Source organism: Pantherophis guttatus, chromosome 11, assembly GCF_059756535.1.
Source record: "Pantherophis guttatus breed Tessera chromosome 11, ASM5975653v1, whole genome shotgun sequence".
Classification (NCBI taxonomy): domain Eukaryota; kingdom Metazoa; phylum Chordata; class Lepidosauria; order Squamata; family Colubridae; genus Pantherophis; species Pantherophis guttatus.
The window spans coordinates 25718584-25743301 of record NC_142073.1 but is presented as its reverse complement, the minus strand read 5'-3'; the positions used below and the strand labels follow the sequence as shown (position 1 = coordinate 25743301).

The window sequence follows — 24718 nt, the reverse complement described above, 5'->3', positions numbered from 1 at the left end:
TGGCTTATAATAATGCAGTACACAGCAGTACTGGGTTGACTCCTTTTCAGATAACTATGGGCATGGATTTTGGGTTGATGCCTGAGTTGCCTAGAGAGCCACCCACTTCCATGTCCCAAAAAGGGTTGGGAGAATTCTAAGAAAGCTTTAGCTGAATCAGCAGAAAAATATAAGGCCCAGGCAAGAAATTTGGACCCAAATTCATAGGTCCCTTCCCTATAGTGAAAATGATTAACTCAGTGACTGTCCAACTTAGCTTCACTTGCATATTAGGGAAAGTACACTCCGTTTTCCTCAGTAGCTTATTGAAACCAGCAAGAGAATCTAACTTGGTAGTACAGTGGTTTAAAGCACCCTGTTATTAACACAGCTGCCTGCAATTACTGCAGGTTCAAATCTTACCAGGCTCAAGGTTGACTCAGCCTTCCATCCTTTCTAAGGTAGGTGAAATGAGGACCCAGTTTGTGGGGGCAATAAGCTGACTTTGTATAAATATACAAAAGTATGAAGGCTATTGCTTAACGCATTGTAAGCCACCCTGAGTCTCCGGAGAAGGGCGGCATACAAATCAAATTAAAAACAAAACAAAACGTAAGGCCCTTGCCAGCTGCTCCCCCTTCCTTTGGTAGTGCAAGGAGAGACTCATTATGAAGTGAAGAAGATCCTTGACTCTGGATTCTACAGGGGCTACTTACAATATTTGGTACACTGGAAAGGGTACCCATTATCTGAAGCTACTTGGGTGAAAAGTTGGGATGTGAATGCTGATACTCTAGTGAGGCAATTTCATGATAAATTTCCCGAGAAACCAAAAGGTCCCCCTGGGGGTGGGCAGAGGGGGTTAAGAGGTCCTGTACAAGGTGTTAACCCCTTCTTTTGTGTTTTTCTGTTTTATTTTTCAGGGTGTCTTTTTTTCTGCAGGGGGGCATGTCTGTCAGCTTTGGAAGCCATATTAGGCTGGAAACTTCCATGCTGCCACCTTCTCATGTGTGGGAAAGTAGGAGGGGGGGATTAAGGAGGGGGGGTTGTTAGTAGACATAATAGCATTCTTCCTGTCGGTCAAGGTCAGGGCGATCCTGCATCTGGAGAAGGAGTGGTCGGAGTGAGGTCTCGAGATGGGAAGGATGGTGATTGGAGCATGTGATCGACTGAGGAGTGAGGGGATGGTTTGGGGGTTTTGATTTACTGAGGGAAAAACCTGGACCTCTCAGATTCGGGTTTTCCCAGATGTGCCAGTTTACCTATTCTAGTAAATAGAACTTTGAAAAATGCTTGCTTCAGAGTCTTTACTTGGAGCTGGGGGGTTTTCTGGAATGCTGACACCTATTTTCCAAAGCATCAGGATAGAGGACAATGGATGGCAACTCCATTGAGAACATTCTATTATTCTGTTAGTTGTATCTCCTGACACCTCTAAGGTGATGAGAGTTTTAGGCTGATCCATCTCCAGGACATGAGTTTGAGGAAAGTTATCATCTGAGAAGAGATGATAAAGAAAATATAACCCTTGAGGTATTTCAAAACACTTGATATGCCACAACCCTGCCACTTTGTAGGTAGAATTAGATAATACCTCTGAGACAGCTGATGCCAGCAACTGCCTGAGCCAACTGCCCATTGGTTGAAGGAGCAGCTGTTCCTCCACCAGGAGCAAGCACAGGAGATTAAATCAAACTGACTTGTTTCAGCCAATGCCACCCTTCTGAGCTTTTCCTTGCTTCTTGGTTTCCCAATAAAGTGGGAGGGAAAAAAGGACCATCTTAGAAACAAGATAAAGAGACACAACAAGATACACCCTGTCTTCCTTGAAATTTAACACTCAGAGATTAAAGGTTATGTAAGCATTTCTGTTTATAAATTCCCACTCACCCTTCTGCTCGTATTTCAGGTTCTGAGCACTAAGCAGAAATGAAGCTGGTCTTGTGGTCGTCCCTCCTCCTGGTCTTTTGGGACTCGTTTCTGGCAGATGGAGGTAAGGTTACAAAATTTGAAAAGAATTGATCCTCTCACAGGAGCCAAAAACAGAGAAGAACCACTTATGACAGTAAACTGGAGCTCTGGTGGCTCAGCAGACTAATTAACATCCACTTACATCAGCTGCCTGCAATTACTGCAAATTCAAATCTCACCAGGCTCAAGGTTGACTCAGTCTTCCATCCTTTCAAAGGTAGGTAAAATGAGGATCCAGTTTGTGGGGGCAATAAGCTGACTTTGTATAAATATGCAAAAGTATGAAGGCTATTGCTTAACGCATTGTAAGCCGTCCTGAGTCTCCAGAGAAGGGCGGCATATAAATCAAATTTTTTAAAAAAATCTGTCTTTGAGGTACTGATTTGAAAAACTAAATCCTGTTTTTGTCAATCTGGAGTCCCTTGATGAAAAATATAGACTTGTGTAGAAGAGCATCTGCCTGATTAAAGTTTTCAAGATTAGAAACTTTGGTTCCCTTACTCAGTACTTACAGTGTATTGCAGAGCTATGAAAATTCACTTTCAGCTTTGGCGCAGAAGTCTTTCCCAAATCCAAAGCATTTTTAGACAGAGACCCATCCTGGGTTGTATTTTTTAAAGCTAGTTGATAAATTCACTGCTATATGTATTCCTCATTGCTTGTCCTCGTTCAGTAACATCTAGCTACCATTTGCACTTTTGACCTTATGGCAAATCTGTCAAGTATTTGCAAGCCATTGGCACATGTGTCATATAGACACCAATGGAGACAGAGAGTGTCTCCACCCCTATGTGGAAAGGAGGGGCTTACCCTGAGTATAAAACCCCCTCCAACCTGCTCTCTCCATCTCTTTCTCCATCTCTCTCTTTTCATGTTTGTTCCTCATGAGACTTGATCTCTGTTGTACATAGTTAATATGATTTATCATATGAATAAATACGTTTAAGACATTTATTTATGCATCTGCCTCTGAACTCTTCTATGCTCCTGGGTGTTTCTACGATCCCAATTCCACAAAATCCTTCTATGAATGACCTTTCATAAAATGAAATGACCCAGAATGATCTGTAAAGCAAAGGAAAGCTGAAGTAACATCATAAACTCACTTGAAGTTCCATCTAGTGACTGCTTCACTTAATGGTTGAGTTGCTCATCCCAATTGTGGTTCCTAAATGAGGACTAACTGTATGTGTAAATGTCATCCCAATGCTAAAGCAAAAATGTATTTAATCTTGTTTTATAGGAATTTCAATAACAATTTTAAAATTTTGATCAGTTGATATATTTTTAGACATCTCAAATCCTCAAGTCTGATCACGTGTTACCTATTTTGCTGTTGTATTGTTTTTCTGGGATCTTTTTTTTTTTTTTATTGCAAAAGTTTTACAATTACATTTTCACCCCTTTTTTCACCCCCCCACCTCCCTCCCCAAACTTCCCATCCTCCCTAACCCTCCCTAACCCTCCCCCCCCAGACTTCCCTATTATGTACTCATAACTAATAACACTGATATATAAGCTTGAACCCATCCCTCCCCCTGTATAATTTTTCCTCTTTGTCTCTTTACATTAAAATATTTCTAATACATTATTTTCAAATAAAAGCTATTTGATACTTTCTAGTTTGGTATTTGTTCTGAACATATTCTATCCAGCTTTTCCATTCCCATTCATAAATCTCTTGTGGACAGTCTTTTAAATATGCTGAAATCTTCACCATCTCTGCAAAACTAGCCATCTTCAAAGTCCATTCTTCGATAGTGGGCAAAGCTTCATTCTTCCAATATTTACCTATCAACAATCTTGCTGCTGTTATCATATACAATATCAGTTTTATTTCAGCCCGTGTAAAACCCTTAACTATACCCAATAAAAACAACTGTGGAGAAAATTGAATTTTTTTCTTCAAAACATTCTGCATGACCCACCAAATTTTTATCCAAAAAGCCCTAACTTTCCTGCAGGTCCACCAAACATGATAATACGTAGCATCTAAACATTCACATCTCCAACATTTTGGCTGAACATTAGGGTACATACATGACAACTTTTTAGGATCTAAATGCCATCTATAAAACATTTTATAAAAATTTTCTCTCAGGTTTTGCGACTGTGTAAATTTAACATTCTGAACCCAAATTTTTTCCCAAGTTTCCAGCATCACTGGTTCTTCAAAATTCTGTGCCCACTTAATCATACAATCTTTAACTAATTCCGTTTCTGAATCTCTTTCTAACAAAACATTATAAAGCCTTTTAATATGCATTGGACCTTTCTCTCTTATATGTCTAACCAATTCTTCCTCATGCAACATAATACCAGTTTTTTGGTCCTCTTTCCATCTCAGTTGTAATTGATTATATTGTAACCAAGTTAAGTTAAACCCTTCATCCAACAGTGTCTGTAATGTCTTCAGCTGCCATCTGCCCGCATCTGTGAAAAGAACCTCTTTGTATAAAACCCCCCCGAGTGACATTATATTTGTATTCCACAAAGTATGACCAAGATCCAGCCATAGCGGTATTTTATAATCCCATTTGAGTCGGTGCTTCTTCCAAACTCTCATCAAAGAATCTCTAAGTATATGACTTTTAAATACTTTATCTACTTTGTCGTCGTAAAATAAGTAAGCATGCCATCCAAATTCAAGATCAAAACTTTCTGCATTCAATATTCCAGCCTTTTTACTTCCAAACCAATCACTTGTTAAAGTTAAAGCTGCTGCATCATAATATAACTGTAGGTTTGGGAGTTTAAGGCCTCCTCTTTCTGGAACATCTTGCATAATTTTCAATTTCACTCTCGGCTTCTTCTCGTTCCAGACAAACTTATTCACACCAGACTGCCAAACTTTCAGTTGTTTATCACTTTTAAGCACCGGAATCATTTGAAACAAAAACAGAAATCTTGGCAAAATGTTCATCTTAACTGCTGCTATTCTTCCAAGTAAAGACAGTTGCAGCTTTTTCCAAGTCTCCATGTCTTTCTGAACCTCTCGCCACAACACCTCATAGTTATTTTGAAACAATTTCATGTTTGATTCTGCAACCTGAACTCCAAGATATTTTACCTTAGGTACAATTTCAAAACCTGCCCTCCTTTCAAGCTCATGTTTGCGATCTTGTGTCATATTTTTAACTATCATTTTAGTCTTTTTTGAATTCAGTCTAAAACCTGAAACTCTACCATAGTCTTGTATAATGTCCTTCATCAGGATTGTTGATTCCATTGGTTGTGATAGGGTAACAACCAGATCATCTGCAAATGCCTTTATTCTATAATCCTCTTGCCTTATCATTATGCCTTTCAAAATTTTAGAGTCCCGTATTGTATTTAGCAAGACTTCCAATGTTAAAATAAATAAAAGTGGGGACAACGGACATCCCTGTCTTGTTCCTTTTTCAATTTTAAACTCTGTCGTCAGACTTCCATTAATAATAATCTGTGCCTTTTGCTCTTGATAAATTGCTGAAATCGCCTGTATAAATTGGTCCCCAAAGTCCATCTTTTTTAAAGTCTTTAGTAGAAAATTCCAATCCACTCTATCAAAGGCCTTCTCTGCATCCAAAAAAACCAGCACTGCAGGAATCTGTTTATTCTTATCAAGATATTCCAATAAATCTATTACTTGCCTTACATTGTCCTTCATATATCTGCCCTCAATAAATCCCGCTTGATCCTCATGAATCACCTTTTGAATTACTGGCATCAACCTGTTGGCTAATACTTTTGCATAGATTTTATAGTCTGTATTCAAAAGAGATATTGGTCTATAATTCTCTGGTTTTTTAGGACCAACTTGTTCTTTTGGTATCAAAGATATATAAGCAGTTGTCCATGATGGGGGTATTTTACCCCCTTGTTGAATATTGCAAAATAAATCTCTAAGTTGTCCCACCATTTCAGCTTGTAAAGTTTTGTAATACACTGCGGTCAAACCATCCGTGCCAGGAGCTTTGGCTGTTTTTAACTGTTTAATTGCTGCTATTATCTCCTCCTCTGTTATAGGATGATTCATTCTTTCCTTTTGTTGATCAGTAATTTTTGTAACTCTCTTATCATTTAAATATTTTTCTATAAGTCCATTCTGCACCTCCTCTTTGGCATATAGTTTGGTATAATAGTCCACAAAAGCTTCTTTAATTAATTTTTGTTGAAAAATTTCTTTCCCTCCAATATCAATACTATCAATAGTCCGTATACTTTTTTTCCTCAATGTGTAAGCTAACCATCTGCCCGGTTTGTTAGCATTGCAAAATGTATTATGCTTCGCATATTGTAAATTTGTTGCAACTTGTTCCACCATAAGCATTTGAAATTGGTCTTTCAAAAGTTTTATAGCACTTCGTATTCTTTCATCTGTTGGGTTTTTAATAAGTAACTGTTCTTTATTCTTTATTTCCGTTTCCAATTCAGATCTTTTCTTTTGTCGGAACAGTCTATGTTTAGAGTTCATGTAGATAAGTACCCCTCTCATATAAGCTTTACTTGCGTCCCAAACAATTTCAATTGGGGTACCTTTATTCAAATTTGTTTCAAAAAATTCTTTCAAATGCTTTTTAAGTTCTATTGTATTTTTTTCATATCTAAACAAGTTCTCATTTAATCTCCAAGAACGTCTCTCAACCTTATCCATCTCAATTTCTATCCATACAGGGCTATGGTCAGTCAAAGTTCTTGGAAAAATCTTTGTTCTTTTTGTCTTAACAAGTAGGTCATTTGACAACAGGATAAAATCAATCCTAGAAAAGGATCTATGTCTATCAGAAAAGAAAGTGTAATCCAATTCTTTTGGGTTTTGTATTCTCCAAACATCTTTTAATTCCATATCTTCTTTCATATCAAAAAAAGTCTGTGGTAGTCTAATTCTAGACTTTGCCAAACTCTTTTTATCTAGTTTAGAATCAATTACTCCATTCCAGTCTCCCATAATTAAAATAGATCTATAGTCCCATTGCAATATTTTAGTATGTAACATCTTATAAAAATAGTCCTGTTGTTGATTGGGAGCATAAATTCCAATCAAAAGAATTTGGCCATTTGCTGTAAACAATTCAATTGCTACAAACCTACCATCTTGATCTGCTTCTATAACTTTAGCTGTTAACTTTTTATTTACATAAATAACCACACCATTCTTTTTCTGCGAAGTTGAAGATATAAAATGTGTTCCTAGTTTTGAGTTTATCAAATATTTTTGATCTTGAGTTGTAATATGCGTTTCTTGTAAACATATTATATCATTATTAAATTGTTTCAAATATGTAAATAGTTTCTTCCTTTTCTGTGCTGAGTTCAACCCATTGACGTTCCAAGATAAACACTTAAAGGTCATCAGCCTCTTTCTGGAGCACAGAGCAAAATGCTTGAAGATCATCCGAAAGCTTCGATCTCGCTCCTCCCATCGCTCCACTCTCTTGTACAGTACTCTTAACTGCCTTCTTGTCTTGTCTTTCCTGTTGTTGTTGTTGCTTTTGTTTAAGTAGTTTAGATTGAGCTCTAGTTATACGTTGATCTTTAACTTCAGTCAACTGAATCAAATCCAAAATTGGAGAAGAATCAAACAAGGGCTCACTCAGAAAACCTCCTTCTGCACCTTGCACTACTTCTAATTCCTGCTTAGACTGTTCTTGCAATTGCCTCTCTTCACTCTCTTTAATCTCCAAAACTGTGGATGTACGTGGAGATGGTGTTCTTTCCTTAAGAATAGTAGTGTAAAAGTGTTGTGCCTTCTCCACGGTATTCAACCGATATCCTTCTCCCTTATATCTAAAAATTATCCCAGCAGGAGCGTCCCACCGGAAGGGTATCTGTAAATTTCTCAATTCCTTAACAAGAAAACCAAATTCTTTTCTGGCTTTCAACATTTTAGGAGGTAGTTCTTTAAAGATTTCAAGTCGTGAACCCCCCACTTGTACAGAAGTATGAAAAGATTTTTGCAGGATATCATTTCTAATTCCTCTATCTGTAAAATATATGACCACATCTCTAGGCAGTTGTCTTTGTCTGGCCACCCAAGAGTTCACTCTATAGCTTTTATCTATTTTGTGAAATACCACATCAGGATTAACTTGTAAAATCTTGGCCAAGGCTTCAGAACAAACTTGTCTCAAATCCTGTCTCTCCCCCTCTCGAATTCCCCGAAGCCGTATGGCGAATTCCATCGCCCGGAATTGTATCATAACAATCTCATCTTCAATTCTCTGCATTTTATTGTCAACTTCATCAATTTTATAATCATTGTCTTTCATCTTGACATTAACTTCTGATTTAAATTCTTCAACTTTAAAATCAACTTTCCCAATAAATTCTGCCAGGCCAGACACCACTTCTGAAATTTTTTTGGTCACCTTATTTTGATTCTGTTTCACCATATCTTTGACTTCATTAATTTCCTGCATAAATTGCTGATGTGATTTTTGAAGTTTATCATCTATCTCCTGTTGACATTTTAAAAATTTATCATCCAGAGTTTTAGAAATAAATTGTTTTAAATCTCCCACATCAAATTCTTTTTTCTGGGTCTGTAACTGCTGTGCAGAGGGAGGCTGCGTTTCTTGTTTATGTGTGGGGGATCCCCCCCCTGCTGCCTTCCCTTCCTGCTTCTTTGAAGCCATCTTGCCACGTAGTCTGGATTTTCTAAAAGGGGAAGTTCCTTTTCCTTTCCCTCCTGCACAAAGACTTCTAAAAAAGTCCCCCAGATTTAATCAGTTAAAAGCTAAAGTAAAACAAAGTCCAGTATTAAAAAGGGAGAAATTTTCCACTTGCTTCTCTTCTCTTATAGCAAACAAGGTAACTTTGCAACAACTTGGAAACTTGTAACACAAAATAACTTCACCAATCCACATTCATTGGCTCGTTAACTTTAAGGCTAAGCGCCATGTTTTTTTTCAAAGCACTTTCACTCACTCAAATTTGTCTCGGTTTGAAAAGTCAACAAAGCGCTGATACTTGCGTTTCCAAGTTTCAGGGTTCAGATAGGTTCGCTGTTTGTTAAAGCTGATTCTTTTCAAATTACGTTTCCTGCGGCCGGCTTGTTTTGCGAAGGCAAAATCGTCCCACGTCGCCCGGAGTTTCCGCAGTTTTTCTGGGATCTTTATATCCCAGAATCGCATCATCCACTATCAGCAATGCTCCAGCTGGAACAGGCAGAGGTTGTGGCTTAAAGGCCATGCCCTGCAAGTGGTGCTTTCCACATGCCCACCTCAAGACAAGCGAGCAGTGTGGGCAGGAGGGCGCGAATCATCAGGGCAGCCTGAAGCAATCGGACCAGCAATCGGACCAGCAATCGGACTGCAACATTCTTGTCAGACCACCTCTTCAGCTGATCCCCAAGGCCCCCGCCTATTTTGACTGCAAGCAAGACCAGAACACCAAACTTCCACACAACTATTTCTGAGTGGGTGGACCTTGAAACTGATTATTCTAGGCCTGTCTGAAAAAGTGAAATTTAAAATATACTGAAAAGACTTGGGTGAACTTCGTAGTGAACCCCTTTCTCAGAAGCATGTAGCTCCACAACCTACATTACTCTTGAGGACACTCAAGAGTTACAACCACTCCCTTGCTGCCACCTATTGGTGGAACAGTTTCCTGCTCAACCAGGGGTTTAGGAACAATTTTTTAACAGATTCAAGTAGTTGATAAAACAAAGGGAAAGAAAAAAGAAAGAAAAATGCAGCATATTTCAGTCAGGGGTGCTCCTGTAATCACATGTGGAATGACCTCACAATAAAATAGCTCTCACAATTCACAATAAAATAGCACTGTTCCAATATTTGAGGGGCTCCTACAAAAGTGAAGGGGGTCCATCTATTTTCCAAAGCACCAAAAGGCAAGACAAGAAACAATGGATGGAAACTAACCAAAGAGAGAAGCAACCTAGGATTAAGGAGAAATTTCCTAAGGGTGAGACCAATAAACCAATGGAATCGCTTGCCTTGAGAAGTTGTGGGTGCTCCATCACTAGAGGTTTTCAAAAAGAGAGGGGACAACTATTTGTCTGAAATGAGCAGGGAGTTGGACTAGAAGACCTCTGAGGCAGGGATGAAATGCTACTGGTTCGGGCCGGTTTGCCTGAACCAGTAGTAAAAAAATATATAAAAAAAAAGTTCCGACAATCAGCTGAGCGACATGCGATCATCGGAACTTTTTTTTAAGCATTTATTAAGCATTTTTTTACTACCGGTTCTCTGGAAACGGTAGTTAAAAATGCTTTAAAAAGTTTTTTTAAAAAACTTCTGACAACTGTGCATCACTCAGCTAATAGTTGGAACTTTTTTTAAAAAAAAATTAAGCATTTTTTTACTACCGGTTTGGGTGAATGGATAGTTAAAAAATGCTTTAAAAAAGTAAAAAAAAAAAAGGCTCAGACGATCGCACGACACAGCTGTGATCTACTACTTACTAACTACTTATTCACCCAAATCGGTAGTAAAAAAATGCTTTAAAAGGGTAAAAAAAGGCTTCCAAGATCACAGTTGTGCCACACGATCGTCGGAACCTTTTTTAAAAACTTTTTTAAAGCATTTTTTTACTACTGGGTTGGGCAAATAGGTAGTAAAAAAATGCTTTAAAAAAGGCTTGGATGATCGCACAGCATAGCTGTAATTGTCAGAACCTTTTTTTTACTTTTTAAAAGCATTTTTTACTATCTATTTGCCCGAACTGGTAATAAAAATGCTTTTAAAAGGTTTTTAAAAAGGTTCCCAAGATCGCGCCCCACAGCTGATTCCCCCCCTCGCTGTTCTACTTATCTTCCCAAGCCTCCTTTTAACATGTAATGTGCATGTGCGTGCAGCACGTGTTTGGTGTGGACTGTGCATTTGCGCATGTAGCAGCCAGCGAACCGTTAGCAAACAGGTTCAGATTTCACCACTGCTCTGAGGTCCCTTCCATTATTCTATGTTCTCTATGTTCTAACTTGGGTGTTTCACAGCAGAAGCAACACAGCTGGCTGGACCACACATGCACTACATTCAGGGCCCATAGGATCACGCTACATCATTGTCTCCTCCTGTATCTTTCCCCCCCAGGAAGAAACAAGAAGTAGCCAACACTGCAGCAGCTATAAAAGGTCTTGGGGAACTCCAGGGAGTATCAGCTGATGACAGAAGTGTAAATTAATACCCTTTATAATTGAAAATGTTTGTAATCTTGTCCTTCTTCCTGAAGGGAAGAGGTTAATCCCATCCCTAAATGGGTGATTGATGGGTTTTCTGGGTGTTTCCCTGCCCTAATCATGTCAGTTTCTATTGTTTATTGACTTTATTCAAGGTGTGTGCCAGCTGCATTCCTGTGGTTTTGTTATCACAGCTAAGTAGCCTGTTAAATGGTTCTTGGCCGTCTGCCTGGAGCTATTAACTGACGGGAGAGAGAAGGAAAAAAACCTCTTTTGCCCTTTATTTTCAGCCAGTTCTCCAAACTACACAAGCAGTTAGCTAGCAGTTTGGCTGAACTAGTGCGAACCAGCTGAATCCCACCACTGGTTAAAGAGGTGTTAAGGAAGCAGCAACATGGTCTCATCACTCCCTTAACTCAAATGAACATTTTCTTGAGCTCAGGCAGTTTATGTGAGCCCAGAAAAATTGAGGCTGTTGAAGGAGGTGAAGTTAAGGCCATGAAGTTCTCCACCATCTCTTCTGCCTTGGATCTGGAGCTGCACAACCCAAGAACTAGGTGGGCCCCAGCTGCAGTTTGGCATGATGGTCATGTGTAAGCCATGAATTTGTGGTGACACACTGGAGGAGATTTTGTCGATCACACTATCTGCAGTCTGCAACATATAGACTTTGGCCTCTCTTGACTTTCTGACCGAAAGATGCCATTAGGTTAGGGTAGAGAGAATGAAGGACTGGCTCTCCCTCATGCCCTTATCTGCTCTTGTGGAAGAGATGGCTAATCTGGGGTTACTTTCTTCAGTCGTTCTTCTGGGGGAGGGCAGGGCTCTCTTCCTGTCTGACTGGTGGCAACTGGGTGTTTTCATCTGTTGATGATGCTCTGGGATAGATTTGATTTAAGTAGAAGAGGAATCATGGCTCTCTCTTTACATTCATAAATACTGAACACATACAGTGTTCTGCATTCCTCCAAAGCAACCGTTGTGTTTCTTTCAACTACTCTATTTTGGAGTTGATTTTTAAAAAACAAACAAACATGAAAACTATGGTGGTGCTTTCCAAGAAAAAAGTACACAGCCCAGCCACAACGAACTCTATAAGAAAATATGTGGTGTAACTATCTTATCTCCTGTGTAAGAAAGCCCGCGAGGTCTCTGGCTGGCCTTCTTATTTACAAATGCCTCTTCCTTGCACAGGGAAAACTCCCGGCCCTCCCCGGGTCCTCACCCAAAACGGAGAACTCCAAGGACAGCGGATCAGGGTGAGAGGAGCTGAGAGGGATGTGGAGGTTTTCCTCGGAGTTCCCTATGCAAAATCCCCTACTGGATCTTTGCGGTTTTCCCCTCCGCAACTGGCAGAACCCTGGACTGGTCTCAGAGACGCAACCTCTTACCCGCCCATGTAAGTCAAGAGCTTTTGCCAAGCCAGAGAAGGTGCTTCCCTCTCTGCATCTGATCATAGAGTGATGACGGTTAACCATCTAGAAAAGCCTATGGCTCTTAGCTTATGGCTCCTGACAATCAGGAAGGATTGTCAAAGAATTATAGGGGGGAAAGAGTCTCCATTCACTTTATTTCTTCATGAAACTTGAGTTTCCTGGGTGGCAAATTGGAGGAGGGGATATGATTGCACAGGAGTTTTTCAGATCCCAACCTTTTCTTGTCTTCCAAACACCTTACAAAACATGTTAAATCAAGTGGACCCTTTTTGAAAGATCCCTGCCAGTGCCATCGTCTTGAAGTGACCTATATTTTATTCCAAGAATGAAAAATCAACAAAATTCCCTTTGTCCCCACCCATAGAAATGCTAACTTGCCAACCTTTTCAGCAGCAATCTTCTCACACATCCATTTGTATTTGTGAACATTTGGCTGGCAATTTGAGCAAAATCTCTTTCTTGTAAAAGATCCCCTTTTCCAAATGACTGCCTGGTGGCTCAGTGGCTAAGACACTGAGCTTGTCAATCAGAAATGTCAGCAGTTCAGTGGTTCAAATCCCTAGTACAGGTCTCCTGTGTGAGAAGTGGGTTGGACTAGATGACCTCCAAGGTCCCTTCCAACTCTATTACTGTTAAAAAATGTGTCGACTATCCCAGTTGTGCCCAAGTTAGTTTCAGGAAAGAAAAACAATAACAAGAAACAAGAAACAAAATCAGGGCTGGAAGAATAGAGCTCCTTGGCTTTTTTCCAAGAAAAGAGTAAATTGAAATTTAATGAGGTAGTTAGGTTGGATTTTTATAAGCTTGATATGTGTATTGAAAGAAAGCTCTAAGGTAGTTTTATATTTATAAAATGAGTATGCAAATGCATGTTTTCTGTCCTTTTATGTAATGTTGAATTTCTAAAGTTTGTAAAATTTGCAAATAAGAGAAAAAAAAGATTTTATTCCAAAAACTTGAGGGAGAGATTTAAATAATGAGCTAATTGGAGTTAATTGAATTTTTATTAGCGTAATATATATAATTGAATGAAAGCTTTAATGTAGTTTTGTGTTTAAAATGAACGTTTTTTTCCCTTTATATATAATAGTTGAGTGATTTTTAAAGTTTCTAAAATATCAAAACTAGAAAAAGTGTTTTCTCCCTTTAGGGTTAAAAAAATTGAAATAATATAGGGAATTCTTTTAATATAATTAGTAAACAGAAGTATATACTATTCCCCACACCAAAGAGAAGCAAAGATGGTCAAATTGACTCTTTTATCCAAAGACGGGTATATATTTAATTTTGTTTCTATTTGGAAATTGCTTCCAGACTTTGTGCTTGCAATGAAAAAAAAATTGAAACTTTGATTTTGTTTTTGTTGATTACATAGGTTTGTTGCTATAGAAATGGCTAGTATATACTGTTGTGTAAAAGTAAAAAGTCAAGGTTGTAATCAGTGATGGGATTCAAATAATTTAACAACCGGTTCTCTGCCCTAATGATTTCTTCCAACAACCAGTGTGCCAAATTACTCAGAAAGTTAACAACCGGTTCTCCCGAAGTGGTGTGAACTGGCTGAATCCCATCACTGGTTGTAATGTTATCTTCTACTGTGTTAAAGAGAGTTGGAAGTCCATGCCTGTTTCTTTCTTTTTCCTCTTTACACCATATTTTCTTTTATTTTTCCTTTCCCGCCTCCTAGTTTTGTATTACTTTTTAAAATTTCTCTGTGTATTTTATATTTTGATAAACTAATAAAAATATATTACAGAAATGATTTCAAAGGCAGAAAAGCTTATACAGGGTCCCCAACCCTCAGACCGTGGCCCAATACTGAGCTGCGGCCCACTCAGAACCAGGCTGTGCAAGAGGCAGGTGAGCGCACACGCAATTCTATGTGTGCAGGTAGCGGGCACTCTCCCACGCACATGAAGCTCCATTTATGCAAGTGGTGGGTGCACAAGGTTGGAAAAGCTGGAGACCACCGGATTAGACAATGCCTTAAGTGCTCTTAGGCAACTGCGGGCCACCAATTCTGCTGGTGGTTCAGACCCTGAAGACTCTTCTGCTTGGTTTCTACAAGGTGCCTGCAGGATCCGCTGGCGGGACAGGCTCTCTCAGATGCCTTTACTAACACAGGGCAAAGGATCTCCTTGAGCATCACGGAGGACTGCTTGTACCTGAACATCTACGTGCCAGCCCACACTGATAAGGCAGAGCAATTACCGGTAAGCAATTACTCTGCTAGGCAGTGTGGCTTTCTTGTTTCTGGATTTGATTTGGTTCCGTAGCCTAAGGTGAAATCAAGTCACATTCAATATTGTTTATTGATATTTTTAAGTATTGAATGAACGAGAGGAACCAATCAGGAGCGAGTAACTGGAGTGAGAAATTTGAAGGCGCATCAGTGGCTGAGGCCGCGGACAGCTCCGTTTAAAAGGGGCTGCTGCGGCTCGCGTTCCTCATTGCTGTACTGACGCTGAATAAACTGTTTCAATAGCCGAGCGTGACCTGCCTCTTCTCTCTGCACCCACTACCCAACAAATATTGCATCTAAACCTACTTTTATTTCATTTTGTACAGTAAATCTCTCATTGTCTCCATTTGCAGAAGGGCTTCTAATTCAGTTCTCATCTTCCAGAGAGACACTTCCATTGCCCTGTTGCATTTTGCTTCCAGGTGATGGTCTGGATCCATGGTGGAGGACTTGTGCTGGGCTCAGCGTCCACATATGATGGGTCTGTTTTGTCTGCTTATGAAAATGTAGTGGTGGTGGCGATCCAATACCGCTTGGGCATTCTCGGGTTTTACAGGTAAGCTGATATTGTCATCTTCATCTTCACCTGGATGATAGCACATCCCTCTCATCTTTGTTTTAATGCTGTCCTTCCTCTAAAGAGCTCAGGTTCCCTTAAATACTGGGTTTCACCAGCTGCTCTTGCTGTTCAGAAAGAGAGCAGAAATGCACAGCATGAAGTAGAGGGCACAAGATGCTGGTCTTTAATTTCTTTTAATTTATGCTGCCTAGTGCTTTTTCCTTTTGTCTTTGCCCCTCCTCATTGAGATCTGCTGGAGGATTGCTTACAACTGTCCACAAATCCTCCCTCCACAGAAACATCTCCATCTTTAGGCTCCATAAGAGATAATTAGTCTTATTAAGAGGAGCCACAAGAAATCTTCCTCCCATTTCCATAATAGATAGCATTTACAGACCAATAGTCCTCAATCTCCCTCAGGCTCATGAAGAAACTTTTATCTCAAAAAAATACTACTGGTGCTTCTGGACCCATAATCTGTCAGGGACTTGAACAGCCGGTGTCCAAATAGAGTCAGAGGTGCTGACACAAACTTGTAGTTTTATGTAAATAAATGTATTTTACAAATATATATACAGAAACTAGATAGCCAGGCAAACAGGAGCATCATCAGGTAAATCACCACAGCAGGAACATCTTGAGGTAAATTACAGAGCACACAGAGCACCCACACAGAGGAAAAAAGGCGGGAAACAAGGAAACTCCCCCTTTACATTTGCAGCAACCAATCACAGCTCAGGTTGCCTCACTCAGCGGCGGCTGTCTTCAACCAATGAGCTACAACTTATTCTTATTCTTTGTCCAACCCTTCATTGCCCCAGCTATTAAATTGAATATCTTAGCAAGCTTCCTACTTAGCTACAGTCCATATACAGTTTCTATATTGATTCCAGTAAACATGTGACTGGTGATAAAGATGCTGGTTGGCTAAAGTTTTCAAGATATTTCACAATAAAGATTTATACACAGGTGAGCATATTTGCCTACAAGGGAGGGAGGTGTCTAATGATCATAATGCCTCGTAATGTCTTGACAAAGTACGGTAGAACAGTGAAAATGGTACCATGTGGAAGTATATCAATTTATCTTCATTTTGAGAACAGCAAGGCAGATGACTATGAAAAACATGTGGAAAATATGCTTCAGTCCTCTAAAGCACTTGGTGTAAACATGTCACTGAAAATTCACTTCTTACACTCGCATATAGACTATTTCCCTTTGAACAGTGGGGCAGTGAGTGATGAGCATGGGGAGAGATTCCACAAGGATATTGCAGGCATGGAGAAAAGTTACCAAGGGAAATGGAGTCCATCCATGCTTGCCAATTACTGCTGAAATCTCCCCAGGGATGGTCCTACTGCAGTTCACAAGTGAAAAGCCACTTGTGTTTAGTTACCGAATAAATATGGAACCTTGTTTAATCTGATTTATTTTATTTATTTATTTTTCAAACATGTATAAAATAACAGATATGTATAAACATGATTATGAATACATGAAATAGATACAAATAAATGGGGACAGTAGGAAAGGAACAGTAGGCATTTAGGTGCGCTTATGCACGCCTCTTACAGACCTCTTAGAAATGGAGTGAGGTCAACAGTAGACAGTCTAAGGTTAAAGTTTTGGGGGTTTGGGGAAGAAACCACAGAGTCAGGTAGTGCATTCCAGGCATTGAGCATTCTGTTGCTGAAGTCGTATTTTCTGCAATCAAGTTTGGAGTGGTTTACCTTGAGTTTGTATCGATTGTGTGCTTGTGTGTTGTTGCGGTTGAAGCTGAAGAAGTCATAACAGGTAGGATGTTGTAGCAGATAATTTTATGTACTACGCTTAGGTCAGACCAGAGATAGGTTTCAACAGGTTCTGACCAGTCCTGGAGAACCAGTAGCGGAAATTTTGAGTAGTTTAGAGTTTAGTAGTTTAGAGAACTGGTAAATACCATCTCTGACTGGCCCCGCCCCCATCTATTCTCTGCCTCCCAAGTCCCAACTGATCAGGAGGAAATGGGGATTTTGCAGTAACCTTCCCCTGGAGTGGGGTGGGAATGGAGATTTTACAGTATCCTTCCCCTGCCACACCCACCATGCCACACCCACCAAGCCACACCCACAGAACCGGTAGTAAAATTTGGATTTGCTTGCGCTGCGAGATTCCCCCCTCTCGCAGATGTGGCCCTCATCGTTATCGAGGGCCCACCTCAATGACGGGCTTTGGGACCCAGAGAGGTGGCATGTGAAAACTAGGGGGTTGAGGGTTTTTTTATCAAATTTTTTAGTTAAATTTTTAAGGGGTCTCAGGGAGGGGGAGGGTCAAATTAGAACTCAGGTTGTGGGTTTGGGGGAAAACCCACAAGGGGGAGGGTCGGGGTTGGGTCTGGCTGCGAAGCACGGTGGGGGTGGGTGGGCCCGGGATCGAGGGGGGGGGGTAGGGCTCATCCGGATAGTGTTTTGAATATCAATACTGTGGGTGGGAGGGGTAGATATGGCGGGAGCAGGGGGCCACATCGTGTTAGGGGAGCGCGCACTCGCTGTTTACGAGCGATGGCGTGCTCCGGCCCCCAAAGCTCCACCCGTTTTCCAGGTTGCACAGACCCTCAGGGCCCGGGCCTTCGGCTGATGCTGTGCAATGCCAGGTCCGTAGTAAATAAAGCCCCCCTCATTTGTGATCTTAGTCAGGAGGGGGGTGCGGACCTGGCAGGTGTTACGGAGACCTGGTTGGGCCATGAGGGGGGGGTTCCCCTCATTGAAATGTGCCCTCCAGGTTTCCTTGCCTTCCATCAGCCGAGGTCACAGGGGAGGGGCGGGGGGGTAGCGGTTATCATTAAGGAAGGTCTGAAACCGAGGGAGGCCACTGTCCCTCAGACGACCGGCTGTGAATCCCTCCTCGTGAAATGGGGCCACGGGGTTCAGATGGGTTTGCTGATCACGTACCTGGCTCCCTGCCACGTGGCAGCAGCCCTGCCCGAGCTACTCAACGTCATCGCTGCGGTGGCAGTTGATACCCCCAGGCTTATGGTCATGGGGGATTTCAACCTACCGTCCGTGGGCGAGGCGTCTGAGGTAGCTCGGGAGTTCATGGCTTCCATGACAGCTATGGACCTGACCCAGTTAATTCATGGCCCTACTCACACGGGGGGAAACACGCTGGATCTGGTTTTTGTCTCTGGACAGTGGTTGAGTGATCTCGAGATAGGGGATATAGTCACCGAGCCCTTGTCATGGTCTGATCACTCTCTCCTTCGTCTCGACCTTCAAACCGCTACACCCCGCCGCAGGGAGGCGGAGCCGGTAAGATGGTTCCGCTCCAGGCGCCTGATGGAACCTGATAGGTTCCAGATGGAGCTTGGGCCATTCCCTGAGGCTCTGGCACACGCCCCGACTGGAGACCTAGTGGCCGCCTGGGATAGGGCGGCCGCTGGAGCTCTGGACCGGGTCGTGCCTTTGCGGCCTCTGACCCGGCGCCGATCTCATTTAGCTCCTTGGTTTACCGAGGAGTTGAGGGAGTTGAAGCGCCGGAAAAGACGCCTAGAGAGTAGTTGGAGGGCCAGCCGTTCTGAATCTGACCGGACACTGGTAAGATCTCATATTAGGAATTACCTAGTGGCGATAAAAGCAGCGAAATGTAGCTATTTTGCTGCTCTTATTGCGTCATCAGATAATCGCCCGGCCGCCCTGTTTAGTGTGACCCGCTCCCTGCTCCATCAGGAAGCGCGGGAGGACCCCTTGGAGGGTAGAGCCGAGGATTTTGTTCAATATCTGTATGACAAAATCACTCAGATTCGGGAAGATCTGGACTCCGACTGGGTAGTCTCAGGAGGAGGAACAGGGGCAGGTCTTGAGAATGTTATCTGGGATGAGTTTGATCCTGTGACCCCTGAGGATGTGGACAGGATTCTGGGTAGACTGAACGCGACCACTTGTTTATTGGACCCGTGTCCCTCCTGGTTAGTGCTGGCTTCTCGGGAGGTGACACGAGGCTGGTTCCAGGGGATTATAAATGCTTCGTTGGGTGAGGGTGTCTTTCCTGCCGCCTTGAAAGAGGCGGTGGTGAGGCCTCTCCTCAAGAAGCCATCCCTGGACCCGGCAATGTTGGTAAATTATCGTCCGGTCTCCAACCTTTGTTTTGTGGCGAAGGTTGTTGAGAGTGTGGTCGCGAAACAGCTCCCCCAGCACCTGGATGAAACAACGTATCTGGATCCGTTCCAGTCGGGCTTCAGGCCCGGGTACAGCACGGAAACGGCATTGGTCACGTTGGTTGATGATCTCTGGAGGGCTCGGGACAGGGGGTGCTCCTCTGTCCTGGTCCTGTTAGATCTTTCAGCGGCTTTTGATACCATCGACCATGGTATCATGCTGCACCGGTTGGAAGAGTTAGGGGTGGGAGGCACTGTGTTGCGGTGGTTCTCCTCCTTTCTCTCTGACCGGTCGCAGTCTGTGTTGACAGGGGGACAGAGGTCGACCCCGAGGCCCCTCATATGTGGGGTGCCGCAAGGGTCGGTCCTCTCGCCTCTCCTGTTCAACATTTATGTGAAGCCGCTGGGCGAGATCATCCGTGGTTTCGGGGTGGAGTACCATCAGTACGCTGACGACACCCAGCTGTACATCTCCACCCCGGATCACCCCAACGATGCCCTTGAAGTGATGTCCCGGTGCCTGGAGGCCATATGGATCTGGATGGGGAGGAACAGGCTCAGGCTCAACCCATCCAAGACCGAGTGGCTGTGGTTTCCGACGTCCCGATATAGTCGGTTGACGCCATCTCTGACTATTGGGGGCGAATCACTGGCCCCCACGGAGAGGGCTCGCAACTTGGGCGTCCTCCTGGATTCACGGCTGTCTTTAGAAGAGCACTTGATGGCCGTGACCGGGAGGATTTTCTATCAGGTTCGCCTGATTCGCCAGTTGCGTCCCTTTCTGGATCGGGACTCGTTACGCACGGTCACTCATGCCCTCGTCACCTCCCGCCTGGACTATTGTAATGCTCTCTACATGGGGCTCCCCTTGAGGAGCACCCAGAGGTGGGTGCGGCCTGGCGCAGAGTGCGGCCGCGCGGGTGGTAATGGGAGCGTCATGGCGCTCCCATGTGACACCTCTCCTGCACGAGCTGCACTGGCTCCCGGTGGTCTTCCGGGTGCGCTTCAAGGTTTTGGTTACCACCTTTAAAGCGCTCCATGGCTTAGGACCTGGTTATCTACGGGACCGCCTACTACCACCAATAGCCTCCCACCAGCCAGTACGCTCTCATAGAGAGGGACTCCTCCGGGTGCCGTCAGCCAAACAATGTCGGCTGGCGACCCCTAGGGGGAGAGCCTTCTCTGTGGTGGCACCTACCGTCTGGAATGAGCTCCCCCCAGAGATACGGAGGATCCCGGATCTGCGCACCTTCCGCCGCGCTGTGAAGACTCTTTTATTCCATCAAGCAGGCTTGGCCTAATTTCCTCCCTCTTTTAATATATAAATTTTAAATCTGTTCTTAAATTATTGGGGGTGTTTTAATTTGTCTGGGCCAAAATGATTTAATTTGATTTTAACTGGTTTTTTAAATTTTTGTATTTATGTATTTTATTGCTTGGCTGTTCACCGCCCTGAGTCCTTCGGGAGTAGGGCGGTATACAAATCAAATAAAACTAAACTAAACTAAACTAAAAAAATTTGAATCCCATCACTGGGTCAGACCGAAGGCAGCATAGTTCTAAGTTGTCCAAGCCCAAAATTTCAAGCCTGGTGGCAGAAGGTACTGTGTTGCGAGCAGAGGAGTGGAGGACTCTTCTCGTGAAATATTTCTGGACTCTCTCAATTGTATTAATGTCTGATATGCAGTGCGGGATCCAGACAGATGAGCTGTATTCGAGAATTGGTCTAGAAAATGTTTTGTATGCTCTAGTTAACAGTACAATATTACCAGAGAAGAAGCTACACAAGATTAGGTTAACAACTCTTAATGCCTTTTTGGCAATGTTGTTACAGTGGGCTCTGGCACTTGGATCATTAGAGATGAGTACTCTCATCTCATTAGAGATGATGTTAGAGCTTGTCAGTTTTTCATGCAAAAAGCATGAAAAAGTTACATGAAAAACCAATAAATGAATGGAAAGTTATCTTATTAATATCAATAAAAAGATAAATTTATAATGATTGGTGTGGCACCATTCTCATTGCTATATCACATTTTGCAGAAAAGTTATGGAGCATAATCACACCTCCCTCTCATAATTTTGAATGATTTTGATATAATTTTGACCTGAAGCTGTATCTTGGAAACTGGAGTCTATTAATACTCAGGACTTATTTTTCCTTTATTAGGAAATTCTGGTAAATTAAGATACTTTCATTTCCGAGGTTTTCTCCTTGTACACCAGTGATTTTGGGCTCAATTGTGATTTTAAGTTGAGGACTACCTGTACTTAAGATTTTTACTCAATGGGGTTAAAGATATCAAACAGGCTGCTTGTACCTGCAAAGTTTATGAAGGGAGTTTCTGCTCTGGATTTCACAGGTTAAAGTGATGGGGGAGCTCTTGCAAAGGAGATCCTTCAGGACCTCCAAAGTCCTTCCCTGAGTGATCGCTCTTCTTCCCTGTGGCAAGAAAAGCAGACCTTTCCATCATCTTTTCACTCTACTCCCTTGAATGGTTTTTAAAAAGTCTTTTCTGTCTTCACTGTTCGAATTCTTGTGTTTGTGTTTTAACATGGTTGTAATATTTGCTGAGTTTTATTTCTTTTGGGAGACCAGCTTGGTCACAAAATAATATACAGATTTTAATACAATTAAATAAATACCCCAGGACAAATATACTCCAGGGGTGTTTGAGGAGGACTCAAAAAAGTCAACATGGCCTCTGATCAAAACCTCCAAGGTGCAGAAGGAGGTTTTCTGGATGAGCCCTTGCTGGAATCTTCTCCAATCTTGGACCCGGTTCGGATGATTGAAGTTAAGGATCAACGTATAACTCGAGCTCAAGCTAAGTTACTTAAACAAAAGCAACAACAACAACAGGAAAGACAAGACAAGGAGGCAGATAAGAGTACTGCACAAGAGATTGGAGTTATGGGAGGAGCGAGATCGAAGATTTCAGATGATCTTCAATTATTTTGCTCTTTGCTCCAGAAAGAGGCTGATGATGTTTAGGTGTTTATCCTGGAATGTTAATGGGTTGAATTCAGCACAGAAAAGGAAGAAATTATTTACATATTTGAAACAATTTAATAATGATATAATTTGTTTACAAGAAACGCATATCACAACTCAAGATCAAAAATATTTGACAAACTCCAAACTAGGAACACATTTTATATCTTCAACTTCGCAAAAAAAGAATGGAGTGGTAATTTATGTAAATAAAAAGTTAACAGTTAAAGTTATAGAAACAGATGAAGATGGTAGGTTTGTAGCAATTGAATTGTCTACCGCAAATGGCCAAATTCTTCTGATTGGGATTTATGCTCCCAATCAACAACAGGACTATTTCTATAAGATGTTACATACTAAAATATTGCAATGGGATTACAGATCTATTTTAATTATGGGAGACTGGAATGGAGTAATCGATTCTAAATTAGATAAAAAGAGTTTGGCAAAGTCTAGAATCAGATTACCACAGACCTTTTTTGACATGAAAGAAGATATGGAACTAAAAGATGTTTGGAGAATACATAATTCAAAAGAATTGGATTATACTTTTTATTCTGACAGACACAGATCCTTCTCTAGGATTGACTTTATTTTGTTGACAGATGATTTACTTGTTAAGACAAAAAGAACAAAGATTTTTCCAAGAACTTTGACTGACCATAGCCCAGTATGGATAGAAATTGAGATGGATAAGGTTGAGAGACGTTCTTGGAGATTAAATGAGAATTTGTTTAGATATGAAAAAAATACAACAGAACTTAAAAAGCATTTGAAAGAATTTTTTGAAATAAATTTGAATAAAGGTACCCCAATTGAAATTGTGTGGGATGCAAGTAAAGCTTATATGAGAGGGGTACTTATCTACATGAACTCTAAACATAGACTGTTCCGACAAAAGAAAAGATCTGAATTGGAAATAGAAATAAAGAAAAAAGAACAGTTACTTATTAAAAATCCAACAGATGAAAGAATACGTAGTGCTATAAAACTTTTGACAGACCAATTTCAAATGCTTATGGCGGAACAAGTTGCAACAAACCTACAATATGCGAAGCATAATACATTTTGTAACGCTAATAAACCGGGCAGATGGTTGGCTTACACATTGAGGAAAAAACAAAGTATACGGACTATTGATAGTATTGATATTGGAGGGAAAGAAATTTTTCAACAAAAATTAATTAAAGAAGCTTTTGTGGACTATTATATTAAATTATATGCTAAAGAGGAGGTGCAGAATGGACTTATAGAAAAATATTTAAACGATAAAAGAGTTACAAAAATTACTGATCAACAAAAGGAAAGAATGAATTATCCCATAACAGAGGAGGAGATAATAGTAGCAATTAAACAGTTAAAAACAGCCAAAGCTCCTGGTACGGATGGCTTGACTGCAGTGTATTACAAAACTTTGCAAGCTGAAATGGTGGAACAACTTAGAGATTTATTTTGCAATATTCAGCAAGGGGGTAAAATACCCCCATCATGGACAACAGATTACATATCTTTGATACCAAAAGAACAAATCGGTCCTAAAAAACCAGAGAACTATAGACCAATATCTCTTTTGAATACAGATTATAAAATTTTTGCGAAAGTACTAGCCAACAGGTTGATGCCAGTAATTCAAAAGGTGATTCATGATGATCAAGCGGGATTTATCGAGGGTAGATATATGAAGGACAATGTAAGGCAAGTAATAGATTTATTGGAATATCTTGAGAAGAATAAACAGATCCCTGCAGTGCTGGTCTTTTTGGATGCAGAGAAGGCCTTTGACAGAGTGGATTGGAATTTTCTATTAAAGACTTTGAAAAAGATGGATTTTGGGGATCAATTTATACAGGCCATTTCGGCAATTTATCAAGAGCAAAAGGCACAGATCATTATTAATGGAAGTCTGACAACAGAGTTTAAAATTGAAAAAGGAACAAGACAAGGATGTCCGTTGTCCCCACTTTTATTTATTTTAACACTAGAAGTCTTGCTAAATACAATACGGGACTCTAATATCTTGAAAGGTAAAAAGATTAGGCAAGAGGATTACAGAATAAAGGCATTTGCAGATGATCTGGTTGTTACCCTATCACAACCAATGGAATCAATAATCTTGATGAAGGACATTATACAAGACTATGGTAAAGTTTCAGGTTTTAGATTGAATCCAAAAAAGACTAAAATGATAGCTAAAAACATGACACAAGATCGTAAACATGAGCTTGAAAGGAGGGCAGGTTTTGAGACTGTACCTAAGGTAAAATATCTAGGAGTTCAGGTTGC

General features: G+C 41.2%; 1 protein-coding gene across 3 annotated transcripts in view; it reads left to right on the top strand.

Annotated features, from left to right (window-relative positions):
- Positions 1 to 367: 367 nt before the first annotated feature.
- Positions 368 to 24718, top strand: part of LOC117670455 (fatty acyl-CoA hydrolase precursor, medium chain-like) — a 46702-nt gene continuing 22351 nt past the window's right edge. Inside the window, exons 1-5 of one of the 3 annotated variants that reach the window (XM_034425609.3) lie at positions 368 to 440; positions 1889 to 1972; positions 12266 to 12470; positions 14576 to 14720; positions 15172 to 15305. In XM_034425609.3, the coding sequence (XP_034281500.2) occupies positions 1909 to 1972; positions 12266 to 12470; positions 14576 to 14720; positions 15172 to 15305 (548 nt within the window). In that variant the 5' untranslated portion in view covers positions 368 to 440; positions 1889 to 1908. Of the gene's footprint in view, positions 441 to 684; positions 704 to 1888; positions 2168 to 12265; positions 12471 to 14575; positions 14721 to 15171; positions 15306 to 24718 lie in introns of those variants that run through there. The other 2 variants (XM_034425610.3, XM_087877158.1) reach the window with 2 other exon arrangements.